Source organism: Pollachius pollachius (genome assembly GCF_949987615.1).
Source record: "Pollachius pollachius genome assembly, chromosome: 20".
In the NCBI taxonomy this organism is placed as follows: Eukaryota; Metazoa; Chordata; class Actinopteri; order Gadiformes; family Gadidae; genus Pollachius; species Pollachius pollachius.
In genome coordinates this window covers 10,535,409-10,551,935 of record NC_136953.1, presented here as the reverse complement: position 1 = coordinate 10,551,935, position 16,527 = coordinate 10,535,409, and the positions used below count along the sequence as shown (strand labels likewise).

General features: G+C 48.0%; 1 protein-coding gene across 1 annotated transcript; it reads left to right on the top strand.

Annotated features, from left to right (window-relative positions):
• Positions 1 to 251: 251 nt before the first annotated feature.
• Positions 252 to 12,083, top strand: nat8l (N-acetyltransferase 8-like; the record flags this gene model as incomplete). Its single annotated transcript, XM_079758459.1, has 3 exons — positions 252 to 573; positions 1,914 to 2,078; positions 11,716 to 12,083. 3 exons carry the CDS (start codon positions 252 to 254, stop codon positions 12,081 to 12,083), a joined length of 855 nt encoding a protein of 284 aa, XP_079614585.1.
• Positions 12,084 to 16,527: the final 4,444 nt, after the last annotated feature.

The window sequence follows — 16,527 nt, the reverse complement described above, 5'->3', positions numbered from 1 at the left end:
TTAGCGAAGTAGATGCCCACCCCTGAAACTGAATCTGCCGGCGACGCGCTATTATAAATACAGGTCTAACTACGCCGGCAAGTCTTGGTCGACTGATACGCTCGGGGTTGCAGCATAACATCCCTCGCCTTTTTTCATTCATTCTTTATCTGATTTTTAAAACAAGAAACATACAACCCCATCCATCTTCGAGTCCCCCCCCCTCTTTTTCTTCTTCTTCCCAGTTACAATTGTTTTTTGCGGCCAGTTGCATGCATTGTTCGTCTCCCAAAATGGTTTGCGAGACTAAAATTGTTGCGGACGAACACGATGCTATACCTGGGACCAAAAAAGATTCTATGATCGTGTCTTCCTCACATATGTGGGGCCCCTCCTCGGCAAGCACGGCCCTGAATCCCGTCGAAGACCGGGACGTGAAGAAAGACGCGGTGTTCATCCGCGAGTTTGAGCGCGGGGATCATGTCGAGGTGCGGCGCATCTTTAACGAGGGTATCACGGAAAGAATACCCAACACAGCGTTCAGGGGGTTGAGGCAACAGCCTAAAACCCAGTTTTTATATGCTCTTCTGACATGTAAGTAACCTCGCCACCAGCAGCGGCACATCACTTCAGAAATACACACACACCAGTCAGTTCTGGAGCTCATTCAATGTATGCTTTCTCTTTTAATGTGAACGCATGACCCTTTAAATGATGTCTCTTTAATAGAATAGGCTACCTTGCAGTTTCATTCTGTCTGAAATGAAAAACCATGAAATCTTCCTAGTATTTTTTTATTTTTTACTGCAACGTCAAAAAAGGTACACAGATTTCTGGTTCTTTTGTAATAACGGACCAATATGTCGACGTCGCCCCGGTCGACTCGAATAACCGGCATGTAGCTCATGCAACAATAGGCATGCCACGCGCACGCGAGTGTTGTTGCATGTTATCAGCAATATAGCCGGCTCCTCTTATGTTATGTTGTGACGCGCCGGTGTATAAATTAATTAATTAATACATTTGGGGATGTGTGGGCTACGGTGTGCGCGCCTGGCCAAATGCAGTCCTGGATCTCCATCGCAGCGCACACATATATTACCCCCTACTGTGTGAGCTCACAGCGCGCACATCAGAGCACTCCCTGCCCCTGCACAGATAAGCGGCGTGCTCCTGTCGCGCACTGAGGGGTTTGCTGCTGGGTCTTTGTTTATGTTTCCAACGGAGAATCATGAAGGAAGTGCACGGAAAAGCTTCTTATTCAACACGATGACACATCAAGTATTTTTTATTAATATAAACCATAAAACAATCATTCAGTAACTAAATGAAATAATCGTACAAAAAAACTTAAATTCTACAAAAAACATGTTTTTTTTTCATTGTATTTTTTTATAGCTTCAATTTATGTTTAGTTATGTGCTTAAATGCATCGGCCGCTTCGTTTCATTCACTCTCGGTACGGAGCGAAGATTCCTCGGATGCACGAAGCAGATGCACTGGAGTATCACTAAGGACTAGTGCATGGCAGTCATACAACATGCTATGCAGCACCGATCCGACTTCGCGGCGCTGTAATGCGCCCCCCAGTGCCTCGGTCAAAGAATTACTGTCATGTGAACTGAGGTCGATAAAAAAAAACATGACAAAAACCAATGGTTGTTTTGCTGGACGGCTCCAACAAAAAAACAAACCCATTTGCATCACAATGACAAATTCGACGAATGTCACCTAAATCACATGAATGTAATGTATTCCATGCCTATTGACGTGTCTTAACGCTGGGACACACAGCGACCGTGCATCTGTGATCTGCTTCTGCCGTGCTTTCTAACTTGCTCTGTTGTGGGACCGTGGGTTTCTTTCCCGCCAAATCAAACATGTGATTCTCTTTTCTGACAGGTGTCGTTTATCTTTCTTCCATTTCTCCATAGTAATGTGCTTTGTCGTGACCAAATCCTTCGCCCTGACCTGCTGTGCACCGTTTATTCTAATGGGCGCGCGCTACTACTACAGCAGGAAAGTTATCCTCGGTTACCTGGACTGTGCCCTGCACACGGACATGGCCGACATAGAAGCGTATTACATGAAACCTACAGGTAAGATGACCACCAGAACCCCTAAACTAAAGGGAGTAATGAACAACAGAACAAACAACATAACAAAATAACTAAACGATTCGAGTTAAAACACACAGCTATGCAAACTAACATGTGTGTCTGCGTTAGTTAGTACAGCTTTGTGTGTGTTTTTTTGTGTCTGTTTTGAATGTCTGTGGGTTGGGTTGGGGTGTGTGTGTGGGGGGGGGGGGGGGGCTTAAAGAACCCTACAAAGTTAACAGTACAAAAATTACAATGATTAGCGGTGATTGGTGTCGCAGGCAAGATATCGGTGAAACTGAGTCATGTAGCTGTCACTTTATGTTTACATGAATGAGGTAAGAGGGATACCATCAGAAAGAAAATCACACACACACACACACACACACACACAGTTTTCTCCACCAACGCAGTGGCACAGAACTCATTAAATATGCAAAGCATCTTTTTCTTCTTCCCTTTCCATGTTACCCCTTTCCTCTCCCCTCTCTCTCCTTTCCTCGTCTCTCCTTTCATCTGTTTCTCTTCCCCTATTGTCTCTTTCCTTTCCCTCCCTCTCTTCTCTCTCCTCTCTTCCCCCCTCCCCCCTCATCTTTTTCCTCCCCTACCCTCTCTCTCCTCTCATCTCTATTTCCTTTCCTCCCCTCTCTTTCGATTCCTCCTTCTCTTCCCTCACCTCTACCCTCCTCACTCACCTCTCCTCTCTCGATCCCTCACACCTCTCCTGCCCTCTCCTTCCCTCCTCACTTCCTTTCCTACCCTCTGTGCTCACTCCTCCTCTACCCTCCCCTGGGTCATGGCATGAAACATCCCCATCTCCACTCATCTTCCACTGCTCTCCTCTCACATTTCCTCCCTTCCTCTCACCTCTCCTGCCCCTTTCCTCTCTCTGCTCCTCTCCTAGCCTCTCTCCCCCTTGTGCTGGATTACAGTAAGGCGGGGGAGGGGGGGGGGGGGGGGATGTGTCCATCGATCGCCCGAAACAAAGCGCTGATACAGTCGCTGCAGTACACAGCGCTCCTTCCCCCAGCACGCCATGTAATCAGGGCGAAGGAGATCCATCGGTTGCGCGCGTTACCGTCCAAAAATTCCCATGAAACCCTTCCTGTCGGGTAAAGCAAGCGTCAAAGTGTGTGTGTGTTTGGCAAGTACTCCCCCGGCACTCTTCTTCAGGATAACGAGCGTGAAAACGCGGCGGCGGGCCAAACACCAACGCATCACCCCCCTACACCACCAGGGTCACCCCTCCACCTTCACCCTTTCTTGCTCAAAATAACCGGCACACAGACGATCACTGGTGTATCTATACAGTAAGGAGAGAGGCTGGGAAGCATGGAAGACTAACAGTTTTACATACAACTGTGTGAGTGTGTTTTGTGTGTGTGTGTGTGTGTGTGTGTGTATATGTATGTGTGTATATGTATGTGTGTGTGTGTGTGTGCGTTGTGTTTTGTGAGTGTACGTATGGGGAAGCAGAGAAGCGAGGGGCATCATGACCTGTCATGATTCCCCTCTGGAAGGACAGCTCTGTAACGACCCGACATAGGTCTGGATGTTAGCTCCGCGGCGGCGCGCTAGTAGGCCCATTATCTGCGCGTCAGTACGCGCGCGGTCGGGCGAGACACCGGCCGCGGCTCGGCCAGGTGTTTCACGGACGCAATCAAGCAACCCCAATCATCTGCCGCCCCTATCAATCACACAGGGCGATCAATACGGGGTCCTCGAAAGACTTGATAATGATCAGGTTGTGAGGAGGAGGAGGGCTGGGGGGAGGGGAAATGAACAGGGGGCAGGCTATTCATGAAGCTGGCGTAAATGAGACGAGATGGCTAGCTTGTGTTGTCAGCAGATTGTCAACACACTTTCTATCTGCCTGCAGGTTTTCCCCGATCTCACTGCCAGAAAGAACCCTGTGAATATTTAACGACCACACCGGAATTAATTAAAGAGACTGTTTTGCAGTGCGAAACTAGGAAACTGCCCTCTCTCTCTTTGCAAACGAAGGTATCCTCTATAGTGTAACCTGTCCTCTGACCCACTTCCGTGGGATTTACACAGGCAGCTCCCAGACTACCAGCCATTCAGGTCAGCCACTTGGGCATCCACGAGGGCCTCGGAAGGGAGCAAGGTTTACTGCAGCACACCCACCTCCCCCTCACCGCCATACACTAGGGAACACCAGGCAAACAGATGAGCCGACACCTCAGTTAGCACATAAGCTATTATCAGAGCTAACACATGAGTACGTGAATACGTTCCCTTATGCATAAGCTCAATCATACATTAATACAAGGGCTCCGGGAACAGGATAGAGAGTCAGGAGCTTCCAATGGGGTCTCTTCTTCTTTCATCTCAGGCTCCCTGCAGTGTGTGTGTGTGTGTGTGTGTGTGTGTGTGTTTGTGTGAGCAGGGAACAACCTCTTCCTACACCGCTGCCTACTGTGGCTTATTTAGGTCCATAAGATGGATGGAGAGAGAGAGAGAGAGAGAGAGAGAGAGAGAGAGAGAGAGAGAGAGAGAGAGAGAGAGATGGTGGGGGGTGGAGGCAGGCGGATGCTTGTTAGTAAAGCGGGGCGTTGCATGGGGGAGGGGTCGTTCCTATATCTTATTGTGTGTGTGTGCGTGTGAGATAAAATGTATGGTGTGTGTGTGGGAAGCTGCCGTGTTCAGGGTGCGCTCAGAGAAAAAGGCGACCTTAGAGGATGGAACCAACTGTCATTTTCAGGAGAACATCAATATTTCTTCTCCTGGCCGCTCCCTCCTCCTTCCCCCCTCTCTCCTCTATCTCTCTGTTCTCTCCTTAGAACGAAAAAATGCTTCTTCTGATTACTTCTAAGTTTCTTACTTCTCTACCCTTCTGGCTCTCGCGTAGCCCTGTTATTTTCAAATCCCTTGTGACCAATCAGCAGGCTTTTCATTGTCGCAAATGACCAATTGGGAGGCCTATTACCATGTGAGGAAGTTACCGGAAGCCCTTGATGTGCTTTGAACCCACATCAACCCTTTAACCACGAGCATCTTTGTTTCTATATCTCTCTCTCCCCCCCGCTCACACACACACACACACACACAAACAGACACACTGTCTACATTGAATCTAGGTTAAGGAAATGTGTGTGTGTGTGTGTGCGACTGGTGAATATATGATCCATTATCTGAGCATAGACGAAGTGGTGTTCTCTCCCAGAACGGTACTTCTGGCCCTAGCCCCACTCCCTCTGTAATTCCCTTTTCATATACATTACCTCGCCTGCCAGAGATTCACCCTCGCGGCGCCATCAGTTCAGTCTCACCTCTGAGAAGAGACTCGGGACCCGTTTCTCTGAAACACCTCTATCTTTACATTCATAGAGGAAAAAAGAAAATGACACCTTTAAAATGACATCCTGTGCGACCAGGTAACCAATGGCAACGCACCACCTCGACGCACGGCGAACCAGGAGACACGGCGGCTCGGTTCAGCGAGGCCGGTTGACGTGGGAAGGGAAGCTGCGGCGATGAGCATTAATAATGCATCGCATCGCTTCGCGCCCGCCCGTCATTTCTCAAAGTCCACCTCGAATCAATACGGAAAAAAGACCCCACCCCCCCTCTCTCTATGTCTCTCTGTCTCTCTCTCTCTCATATCCCCATTGTAGGGTCCCTGAGATCCCTACTGACCAATCAAAGGTCTTCATCGCAGCAGATCACGGAGTTGTCGGGGGATGTTCGGACACGAGCTGTTAAGGGTGGTTTGGAAAAACAAGTTGGTGGGGGGGGTAGTCTACGCTAGGAGGAGGAGCTAAGGAGAGAGAGAGAGCGAGAGTGAGAGAGCTAGAGAGAGTGAGAGAGAATTCTATTAAGCAACGAGTGTGGGAACACGTGCGCATCTTGACGTGCACACACATGCTGTGGGATGATTGATAAATTATGGCTTTTAAATAATAAATGAGCAAGGGTAGCGAGAGAGAACAAGCCAGTGTCCATACAGTGCATTTCTCCATATATGTATGCAGCAAGCATGGGTACTCTTCAATAAGGCTTCCTTATTGAAGAGTAAATAGGTCATGGGGGATACTGAATACATACCCGTCACACCATGGTGTTGGTAGCCTTCGGTAGATAGCGTCAACGTCTTGTGTTTAATGTGCCATGCTACTCCCTACTTCCCCCTCCCCCTGTTGTGAACTTTGACCTCATAGGGTTGAGGGGGAGGTTTTAAGTATTGATGGTATGTGTGGGTTTATGAGGATGTTAGTGCGTGGGTTCGTGTGGGTGTGGGTGGGGGGGTTAAATGAACTCACTATGACACAGCGTTGTCCTCATACCACCCCGGTAGACGATGCTGTTGCCCCGGGCAACGTGTGTATACTCCATCATTATCGCTGTGAGGACTGGGAGGGTGCGTCGGTTACACTGACGAATGTGACATCAAGTCGGGGGCACTCCTGCCGTAGACAGAGTACATACTTATTGTGGATCGATGTCTGCCTTGGAGGCTAGCTAAGTAGACTAGACTAGACATATTATTCATTTTTTCTGAAACTTAAATTGTACACAAAGGGTTTCTTTAAAAAAAATGTTTTACCACAAATAAAATTGAATTGCAAACCAAGGAATGACCGACACAACCAAGTTTCTCCTCTAGACTCCACCCCTATAACCCAACCCAGCCAGTCACAGCGGCCCCGTCCAGAGCAATAGGGCCGCCGTTCATCCACGGAGACTGAGAGCTTCTATGCTACTGTTGCACAGCTGTGGTGCCGCCGCAGTGTCCTTTTCTATGGGGATGAAGGGTCACTAGTCTCTTGTGTGGGGGGCAAGCAGCACATTATAAACACTGGCTATCTGTCTTTATGGAGGAGCCCTAGTTGGACCGGGACAGAGATAGCTTTCTCGGTGGAGCTTCTGAGTTAAAAAAACAACAACAACGCAATGCTGTTTTCAACACTGATACGCATTATTTGTGTACATCTTTTTTCTTGGGGTGGGTGGGGGGGGGGGGGGGATCAGTACTTTGGTCCACTGTGCTGAGCTAGAGTAAAAGGGTTGTTCAATTCAGCCATCTCGGGAAGGGATCTATAGTACACGCATGCATAAGTTAAGTTTACTGCTCCCTCAATTGCAAACAAAGAGCACTTCTATGTCACATAAAGTCGCAACCTGTCTTCCAACAGTCCGTCTATCTGGGCTTTGCCACATACATCGTGTCCTTAAATGTCCCAAATTTAAGATCCTGTCTATTCCACCTAGAAAACGTTCACATTTAAAATAGGGTAGAGAGGAGTTCAATGCAAGGCGAAAGGGGAAGTGAGTCATTCCCCTTTCAGAGAAAGGGAGAAAGGAAAATACTTCAAAATAAATGAAGTGAAAGAAAGTAAGGGGATGGTGAGACCAGTAACACAGCCTCAACGGCATAGAAACCAATTTAAGAAGAATCTAGATTGTTTACGGTCTACTATAGGCTACAGTTGGAGCTATTGGTTTGGGAAAAAAAAGAGAATCGCTAGAGATTGTGCTAATAGGATCCGTCACCCAGACACATTTCCTTGTCCCATAGGCCACGATTTAGCTGACATGAGCTTGTTTCTGTGGGTGTACGTGTGTGTGGATGAGGATGTGTAACCAAAAGAAAGACGCAGCACAAAAACCAAAAAAACACAACAGTTCAATTCCCGGTGCATTGCGCAACCTCTGTCTGATATTGAGATTAAAATGGCCACAGTTGTAGTTTGTCAGCAGGATTGTGCCAAAGAGCTTCCTATTGCAGAGAGATGTCAGGTGAGACATACAGACATACAGACGTACAGTGGTATCCTGGGAAATGCTTTAGCTTAGCTGAGTCACCAGGAGGGGCCTTGTTGTGCTGTGTCACACAACCCTTGGAGCCTCTCCCCCCCTTCCTCACTACAGCGGGGGAGGAGCTATTAGGGTGCGTGCGCAAGCTGTGCTGAACAACGGGCCGCATTCAGGCAGCCTTTCAACGTAGACTCACACACACAAACACACACACACATTTTCACCAGCATTTACGCGTACATGCAGGAAAAATATCTAAAAAGTGCGTCAAGTTCAACACCACAAACGTGCGTTCACGAAGTCCTGTCGTAATGTATAAAAGGGGTTAAAAATCCCATTGCTGCGCATCGGAGCTGAAGCCGATAAATACCTGTGAATACAGCAGTCGTTCGTCCTGGGAATGAACGCTGATTGTAACCTTTCTGACCCAAGGCAAGAGACAAATGTTAGTGGGTGTGAGTGGGTGTTTGGTCCAGTGAGGATGGGGCTCTAGCTCTATAAATGCATACGTAGCAGCACAACTGTAATCGAGGAAAGAAAACACATGTTGTACTGGTTTAACACAGAAAATGTTGATTAAATTAAATAAAACGAAAAATGTATTTTGATTAAAAAGGACCACTCGCCACTGAAATACACACCCTTACCTTAACTATCCCTTAAGGCTTCATATAGTACAACCAGATCACACACACACACACACTATTCGGGTTGCAGAAAGAAATTCAACCCGCCTGCTCCCCCTGCTAACTTATATCTTGCCTTAAGACTCGTGCCCCCCCCCCCAGCCCTATCGCCTCACTCCCACCCCTCAGAAGACGGAGGATTCCACTCATTATTGATGATTCACTCAAACCAGACCCCAACCCCCCATCCCTTTTCAGCAAACCCCCACCCTCCACTCCACCCCTCTCTCTCCCTCTCCGGCGGGTATAATGGATCCTTTCACATCCTCCACCGATGGTCTCCTCCACAGTGGCGCCTCGCTCTCTCAGCCTTTCTTCTGGCTCTCTCTCCCTCTTCTTCCTCACTCTTCCTCTCCGTGTCTCTGGGGCAGAATGAGTCGTCTCTTCGAGGCGTTTCCCTCTTTTTCTCCCTCCCCAAAGCTCCTTCCCTTCCGTCCTCCTTCTTTTAAAAAGCTGCGTTTGTCGCTATCTCGTTAGCATAGCCGACCTAGCTGGGCTTAACTGGCGCTCCTCGTCTCGTCGCCATAACGACGACGCGAAGCCCAGTGGTATCACCAGCGCACACGCGGCGGCTGCTGCCCCCGGCTCCGCCCCCCCAGGGCATGACCGTGGCGGCAGCCCAGAGATAGCACCGCGGCTTTGCCCAAAGGCATCACGACGGCCTGCCTCCGCTCGCTAACACGCGGAACCGCCACGCCTTCCCCGTTAGCCAGGAGGAGCGGCACACGCACACACGGTTTACTTTCATGTTTCCCGGCGTGCCATTTCTTCTCCTTCGGTGACGGATCTTAAGGGCGTTGGCCAAGGCGGCGGTACAACTCCACCGTTACTCATTTATAGGTTAGCAGATTAACACCGCTTCCGCTACCAGCCGCCATCTCTCCTCGTTTTCTCCTTCTCTCTCCTTCTCTCTGTGTACTCCCTGGAGCTCCCCCACACACACACACTGCCGCACCTCCCTATTAGCAGAGACAATGACAAGCGGAGAGCCTGTCAGAATCCTGTGTTCTCTTTAACGGGGCTCAGGCGTTTCCAACGCCATGACAGCTGTGACAGATGTGGGGGTCCCGCCTGACATGAGCCGGCTCAGAGGTCAACGTAAACCCTGTGGCAGGGAGAGGGTCATTGGTGACGCGATACAACGCCACACACGACACACACACACAGATGAGGTGGGATGAGAATTGACGGAGGAGAAAAGGAGCAGTGTTTTGTTATGAGCAGGGCTGCCCTTTGTATCAGGCCGGGAGCACTGGAAGACAGACAGACAGACAGACATACGGCGGATGCGGGCTTGCATGCACACAAACGCCAGAAACGCATAGACACACACACACTCACACAAGGCGGGGGAAGTTGGCAGGGTATCTTCCCTGAGCTCACAGGCTCAGTTGAAACAGATGGTCAAGAGGGCTTTATGTAAATGACCCCCCCCACCCCACACACAAACAAACACAGCTACTGCACCACAGTAACACACAATAAATAATAACAATATTAACATACACACACACACACACACAGTTCTCTGGCCCAACAATGTGACATTTAACAAAGGCTAAGTGTCTAGGGGATAACCTTGGACTGAGTCTCTTATCATTTCAAAGGCAATTCAGCGGATATTTTTAAATATTATTTTCTTTGAATACCACCCTTGGCTTAGCACAAATCCCCAAATGTACACCTCTACGAAAAAAAATAGAATAATCTCCTGATCCTACATGGCTGCACGATGACGTCATCACCATTAGACAGTGGCATATACGTTGCCATGGCGACCTTCATGTGATGAGACGAGGTTTGATGCGGTGCATGCAGACGTGTTCCCCGGTGTACTGTATGGCCGTTAAACACGGTCCTCGAGTAGGGCAGGTTTATTAAGACTGGACTGCGCGCACTCCACTAAACCCTCTCTGTACCATTTTTATGCTTTTGATTGACTTTTTTTTTTATACAGTGAAAGTGTAGAAAAGTCAGTATTCAAGTTTGAAAGGAACAAAACCTGTGGCAAAACCTTAAAGTCAACTACGTTCCTGTGGTTTATTTGGTGTTTCATTTAAAGGCTCAAGAGTATGTTCGCTAGATGAATGGATCATGATGAAAGAACAACGGAGCACAATGATAATTAGAGTCTAAATTCAAAAGATGAACGTATTTGGTAAATTACACAACGCTACTGCCTCTGTAAATTTGTGTTTTTGATAATTTGTTTGTTTCAACAACACAAATCTCATCATCGTTGTCCCTGGCAACAAGTCAAACTCCTAACTCATAAGATGATTTAGCTGATCTGGATGGTTCCATTGACCACGTTGCAGTTTTCAAATTGCTCGCATGCATTTTCTTTAATGATATGCAAAGGTTAATGCAACCTTAGTAAATAGTTTTAAAAAAAAGCCAGAAGAGGGCCTCCAACACAGCAAGGTTTTCTTACCAGACAGCCGACCTGAACTGTGTAAGATCTCACTCTGTGACACTACGGGGGTCTCTCCCTCGCTCTCTCTCTCCCTGACACTCTCTCTTCTTTCTCTCTTCCTCTTCTTTCGGGGCCTCTCTGCTTGTCCCTGACTGACAGCTCAGTCATAACTGTGCTTTTAATTATCAACATATCATTGCTTAATGCCATTAAGCCCTAGTCACTCGAGAACACCCCTCCTCCATCCCTCTCTCTGTTCCCCTTTCTCATCTCTCTTTCCCCCCCCCCCACCAAACAACAAGGAAACTAATTGACAGGATTTGGGGAATTCTGATGATGATTCCATTAAATCATTAGAGGTTTAGCCTTTAGCCTGAATTAGCCTGAAATGCATGTCTGCCGCTTGAACTGCTATCTGAGCCCTGTGTGTGTGTGTCATTCTATCGTAACTGGGTTTTGCGTGTGTTTCTATCCTTACTGCATGTGTTCAACCTAAACGTCTACGTGTGTGTGTGTGTGTGTGTTATTCCCAACCCTGTCTTGTGTTTATCCTAACTATGTGTGTTTCTGGTTTCGACCTAACCGTGTGTGTGTGTGTGTGTGTGCTAATCCCCACCCCGTGTGCGTGTGTGTTTCTATTCTAAACCACACGTGTGTTCTACCTACCCTATCTTGTGTGCCACCGTTGCATTTCCCAATCCTCACCCGCCGTGCGTCTGTGTGTCTCCCCCCCCCCCCCCCCCCCCCCCCCCTCTAGGATCCTGCTTTTGGGTGGCCGTGCTGGAGGGCCGCGTGGTGGGCATCGTAGCGGCGCAGGGACGCGAGGACGACAACACGGTGGAGCTGCGGCGCATGTCCGTCGACGCCCGCTACCGCGGCAAGGGCATCGCCAAGTCGCTGGGCCGGCGCGTGCTGGAGTTCGCCGTGCGCAACAACTACGCCGCCGTCGTGCTGGGCACCACCGCCGTGAAGATGGCGGCGCACAAGCTGTACGAGTCGCTGGGCTTCCGTCGGACGGGCCGCAGCGACGACTACCGGCTGCCGGGGATGAGCCGCACGCCGCTGGAGAGGCTGTTCTTCCAGATCCGCCACAGCCGCTACCGCCTGCAGCTCCGCGAGGAGTGAGGGGGCGGGGAGGGAGGGAGGGAGGGAGGGAGGGAGGAGGGATGGAGGGAGGGAGGGAGGGAGAGGGGGAAGGGGGAGGGAGAGGGAGAGAGAGAACCACAACCTGCTGTGCGAGACCAGAGTCGAACTCCTCTGGCAGCTTTAATTTATTCGGTTTTACGTTGTTATTTTGCGATGGGCGTCGACGGGGAAAGTTCACTTTCTGCGTTCTCTTTCCACGCGTCGACGGCCGCTGTGCCATAAGGTCACTGACTCTTAGGTTGTTTCAGTTTGTTTTTATATCACGCCTTTTAGATTTTTTTTTAAATTCCTTTTTAATATACCTCTCCATTTTCGAGTTGTTTCCCCGACCCCTTTTAATTTGTTTAATACTCTGTATTATTTGAATAAGTATGATTAGGACCCTCTCCTTTCTCCATGGTGTCGAGAATAAAACCACCGGACCTTCGCAGACGATGACCTCCTGTCCCCGCGCCTAACCGGAACATTCCCAGCCAATCACTGACCGCCCCCCCCACCCCCCCTCAGATCGATACACCCTTTACATGACTGTGCCCGGAAGACCTCCCGTATTTTCCATCCCTCCTACACCCTCTCCATCCAAGCCCCACCCACCCAGCCAGAACGGCACCGAGGGGAGCAGGAGAAAGAAGCAGTGTCTGCTTTCTCATCGTTCCCCCACGGAAGGCCGGATTGGAATGGACGGATGACTGGACATTTGGACGGAGAGACGGAAGGAAGGATGGATGGGACGAAGGGTTTAAGGGGGTTGTTTTTTGCCTGTTTTGAGGGTACTGTGTCTCCAGTGGACAGAGCGTTGGTCACACAGCAACCAAGGCAGCGCATTGAGATCCGCCCCCGGAGTCAGCCCCAGAACATCCCAACACTTCCTGCGTTCGAGACAGGAATTACAACTCCCCCCATGAATACCCCGTCTTCACCGACCCTCGCCGCTCTCTCAAATCCCACCCCCACCCCCCTCTTATTTGGTGAAGGTTTGTCCGTCATCGCCCCGTTATTTCCTCCTTTTTCTCAGTTTAACTGTCAGGGGATGTTTTTGATTGGTTGCAACAATAGGATGGGCGGAGCTTTCTCCTGTTATGAAGCCACAGCAGACAGATCACATATAGATGCATGTTACAATGTGTGTGTGTGTGTGTGTGTGTGTGTGTGTTTGTGTGAGGTTGTATGCCTAAATGTGTGTGTGTGTGTGTGTGTGTGTGATTGCATGTGTGTGTGTGTGTTTGACGGGGCATCGGTTTAACCCATCCCCAGTGAGTGAGCGTATGGATGGGTACATCGAGTGGTTTCTAATTGTATTCACATGTGGGACGCATGAGACCACATGCATCTCTCTCTTGCTACGAGTCAAGTATTATCTCACCAACAATACTGGTTTCTATGTGTACTCGTCGATTTGTTTACCAATTGAAGTTTAGATGAAATTCGAACATTTTCAACATGTTCAGTATTTGACTAATTCGTAACTTTTTTTCTAACAGCACAATACTACCACTACTGTAGTATGTGAAACTCTTCTCTCGTCAGATAAAAGTAGCTAAAGACTGTGTACTCCCAGTCATCCAGGTTATTGGTTGACAACTTGAGTAAGACATGACTGCTAGCAATATTTGCAACACCTACAGTAACGTAACTGAGCACAACAAGCCATGAGATAATGAACACAAGCTTACCACGATGTATCGGCATTAGCGTCCTTTCGCCCCCCGAACACCGCCCACCCCATGTATATCTATCGCAAATATATATACAGCTTAATACATGTAGCAACCCCCTCCCCTCCTACGACCTCTCGCCTCTCTTCACCTGTTCGTCAGACATCTAGTAGAAGTTAGACACCCCCCATACCCCAACCAACCTGTCTGAGCCTCAGATCAGAGCCCCTCCTGCAAGTACTAAAAAGACAAAAAAAATGCACAAAAGATAGAAAAAAAACTTACCCCCACCCCCTACCCAAAAAAAGAATACCAACATTGACATCATGGACATCACAACATCCTCCACCCTCCCCCACCCAACCCTTTTCAACCCTCCATCACTAATCTTGACTGCAACCCTGGGCTAGACCCCGGCCCCGCCCTCTCCCTCAGCCCCTACATCTTTTCTTTAGAAGCATTCCCACTCACCAGTTTGACCTCTGACCCTTCTGCCACCCCCCCCACCCCTACCCCGACTCCCAGTCCATCTGTCTGCATGCATCACAGAGCCTTGCCCGTGCTGCTTTTATTATTCCATTAGAAGCTTGTTGGACACCCCCTCCCCCCCCAACCCCAAAACCCCGATCCTCAATGTCATCGAAGCAGTCTCCCTTCTGCAAGGGTGGCTAGCACGCAGACAGGAGGACAATGCATGGATTTGTGTGTGTGTGACTAGTGGATGTGTATCTACATACGTGTGTCTTTGTATGTGTGTCGGTGTAAGGTAGAAACATAGACATGCTACAGGAAGGGAATTTGTGTGTGAGGTTGTGTGTGTGGGTGTTTGTGTGTGTGTGTGTGTGTGTGTGTCTGTGTGTGTGTGTCTCTCATCCTGCTGCACTGCCCGGATGACATCATGCCTGCCAGCCAACCAACTGTAGAATGCAAACCAATGCAAGTGTGGCATGCCTCTGTACCCTGTGTGTGTACGGTGCCTGCCCTGGGAAAAAAAAAGTTTAGATTTAAAAGAACAAAAAAAATCTAACTGATATAAATATAGATATATATATATATATATAACTGGAAAAAGAAAAAATACCATTCTTTTTAGATGAACATGTAAAAGAAATGTGTGTATTTCTTTCTTTGATAAAGAAAAAAAGAAGATACCTTCTGCATGAAATGTGTCTTTGAATGCAAATATAACTTTTAGTGACACTCTTAGGAGCACACGGCATACGGTGGAAACCGCGGACTGATCAAAGGACCGTCCTTTGAATTACATTGGGTTCATGTTCGTAGGTCAGTGTTCCTCTTGAATGAAGAGACCAGGGGGCCAAATGTACACCTGCCACTTGGTAAGGCATGGCCGAGGAAGTGTAGGCGACGACAAACTGACAAACGCTGACAAAAACGTAAGGGTCACATGGGTATGAAGTCCAAACTGCATGGTTTAGATCTACTTCTCATCTTTGGGATGAGAAGTAGGGTACTTCACACCAGTCCTTTTTGGTGGGTCTCTTTTAACATGACCCTTAACTCCCTTCCCCATCTGATAACATGAGTTAATTGATGTTGTTCGTTGAGATATCTCTCGAATAACAAAGACACAATCCGGAAATGTCCAATTTGTTTTTAAGAATCAAAATTTGTGCCCGAAAGTTTATTCACTACAATCGCAAATGATGCACCAAACATTTGAGGTGTTCACAATCCTTATTCACTTCCCAAGGTCTGATTGATAAAGTCTTTGTGCTTTCCTGTCAAAACACAATGGACCTGAGGCATGTCTGAACCAAACTACTTTAAAGTGTTATCTGGTCTTTTCAAATCGATCCAAACTTGAGATTCAATCATTTCCGAAACAGAAAGGAAAATGTCAATTCTAATTGTTTGCTACACATGTCCACCAATCTGATAAAAGGTGTTCATAATTTGACTGGGTGCACATATACAGAACAGGGCAATGTTTAACTTCCTAACAACTAAGTAATCAAAAAGAGTCTTGTGAATTCATTATCTTACCCTTTATGATATTCCTCCATAGTAGTGAACTGTACAGGAGAGTGTCCGACCCTCTCAGCGAGAAACAAGGACCCTTTAAGATACCCACTACAGGTACAAGACCTTTTTCTGCTGGCACTAGGAGAGGGGTCAGACCTCTAAGATAAAACAACGTACACAGATCTAGGGGGATCTAGTCAATCAGTCTGTTCAATCTGAGCCATTCCCCCCACCACCCCGATCACGTTTGTTTTGTTTTCGCTCACTTTTTGCCCCAGGATGATGCAAATGCTACTTTGTGTGTGTGTGTGTGTGTGTGTGTGTGTGTGTGTTTGTGTGTGTGTGAGAGTTGTGCGTACGAATGTGCATAGTTTCAAAGGACTTCATAGACATCCATGACGAGCCATGTAGGATTATTCTTTGCCAAGCAAGATCTTAGATGTTGCCCCATAGGCATCTTTTGAAAGGGTGTATCGAAGGTAAATGGCGGGGTGGGGGTTGGTTTGGACACTATGACACAGGGACATGGAGCTGAAGGTGTGTTGTCATGGCAATGTTTTGTGTTGCTGTGGCCCCCTGCAGTCTCTCCAGTAATATATTATGAGAATGTAGAACTACACACGGATGTCATTTTTAGTGAGTGAATTCAGAGAGATGCCATTCCTTTTTTTTCTTTAATTTCTGCTAAAGTACAATCCCGAAACAATATCACTGCTTTTTACTTGTACGTATTTTTTTGTTATTTCTTCTGTGAATTTAATTTCTGAACTTTGGTTGGTTTG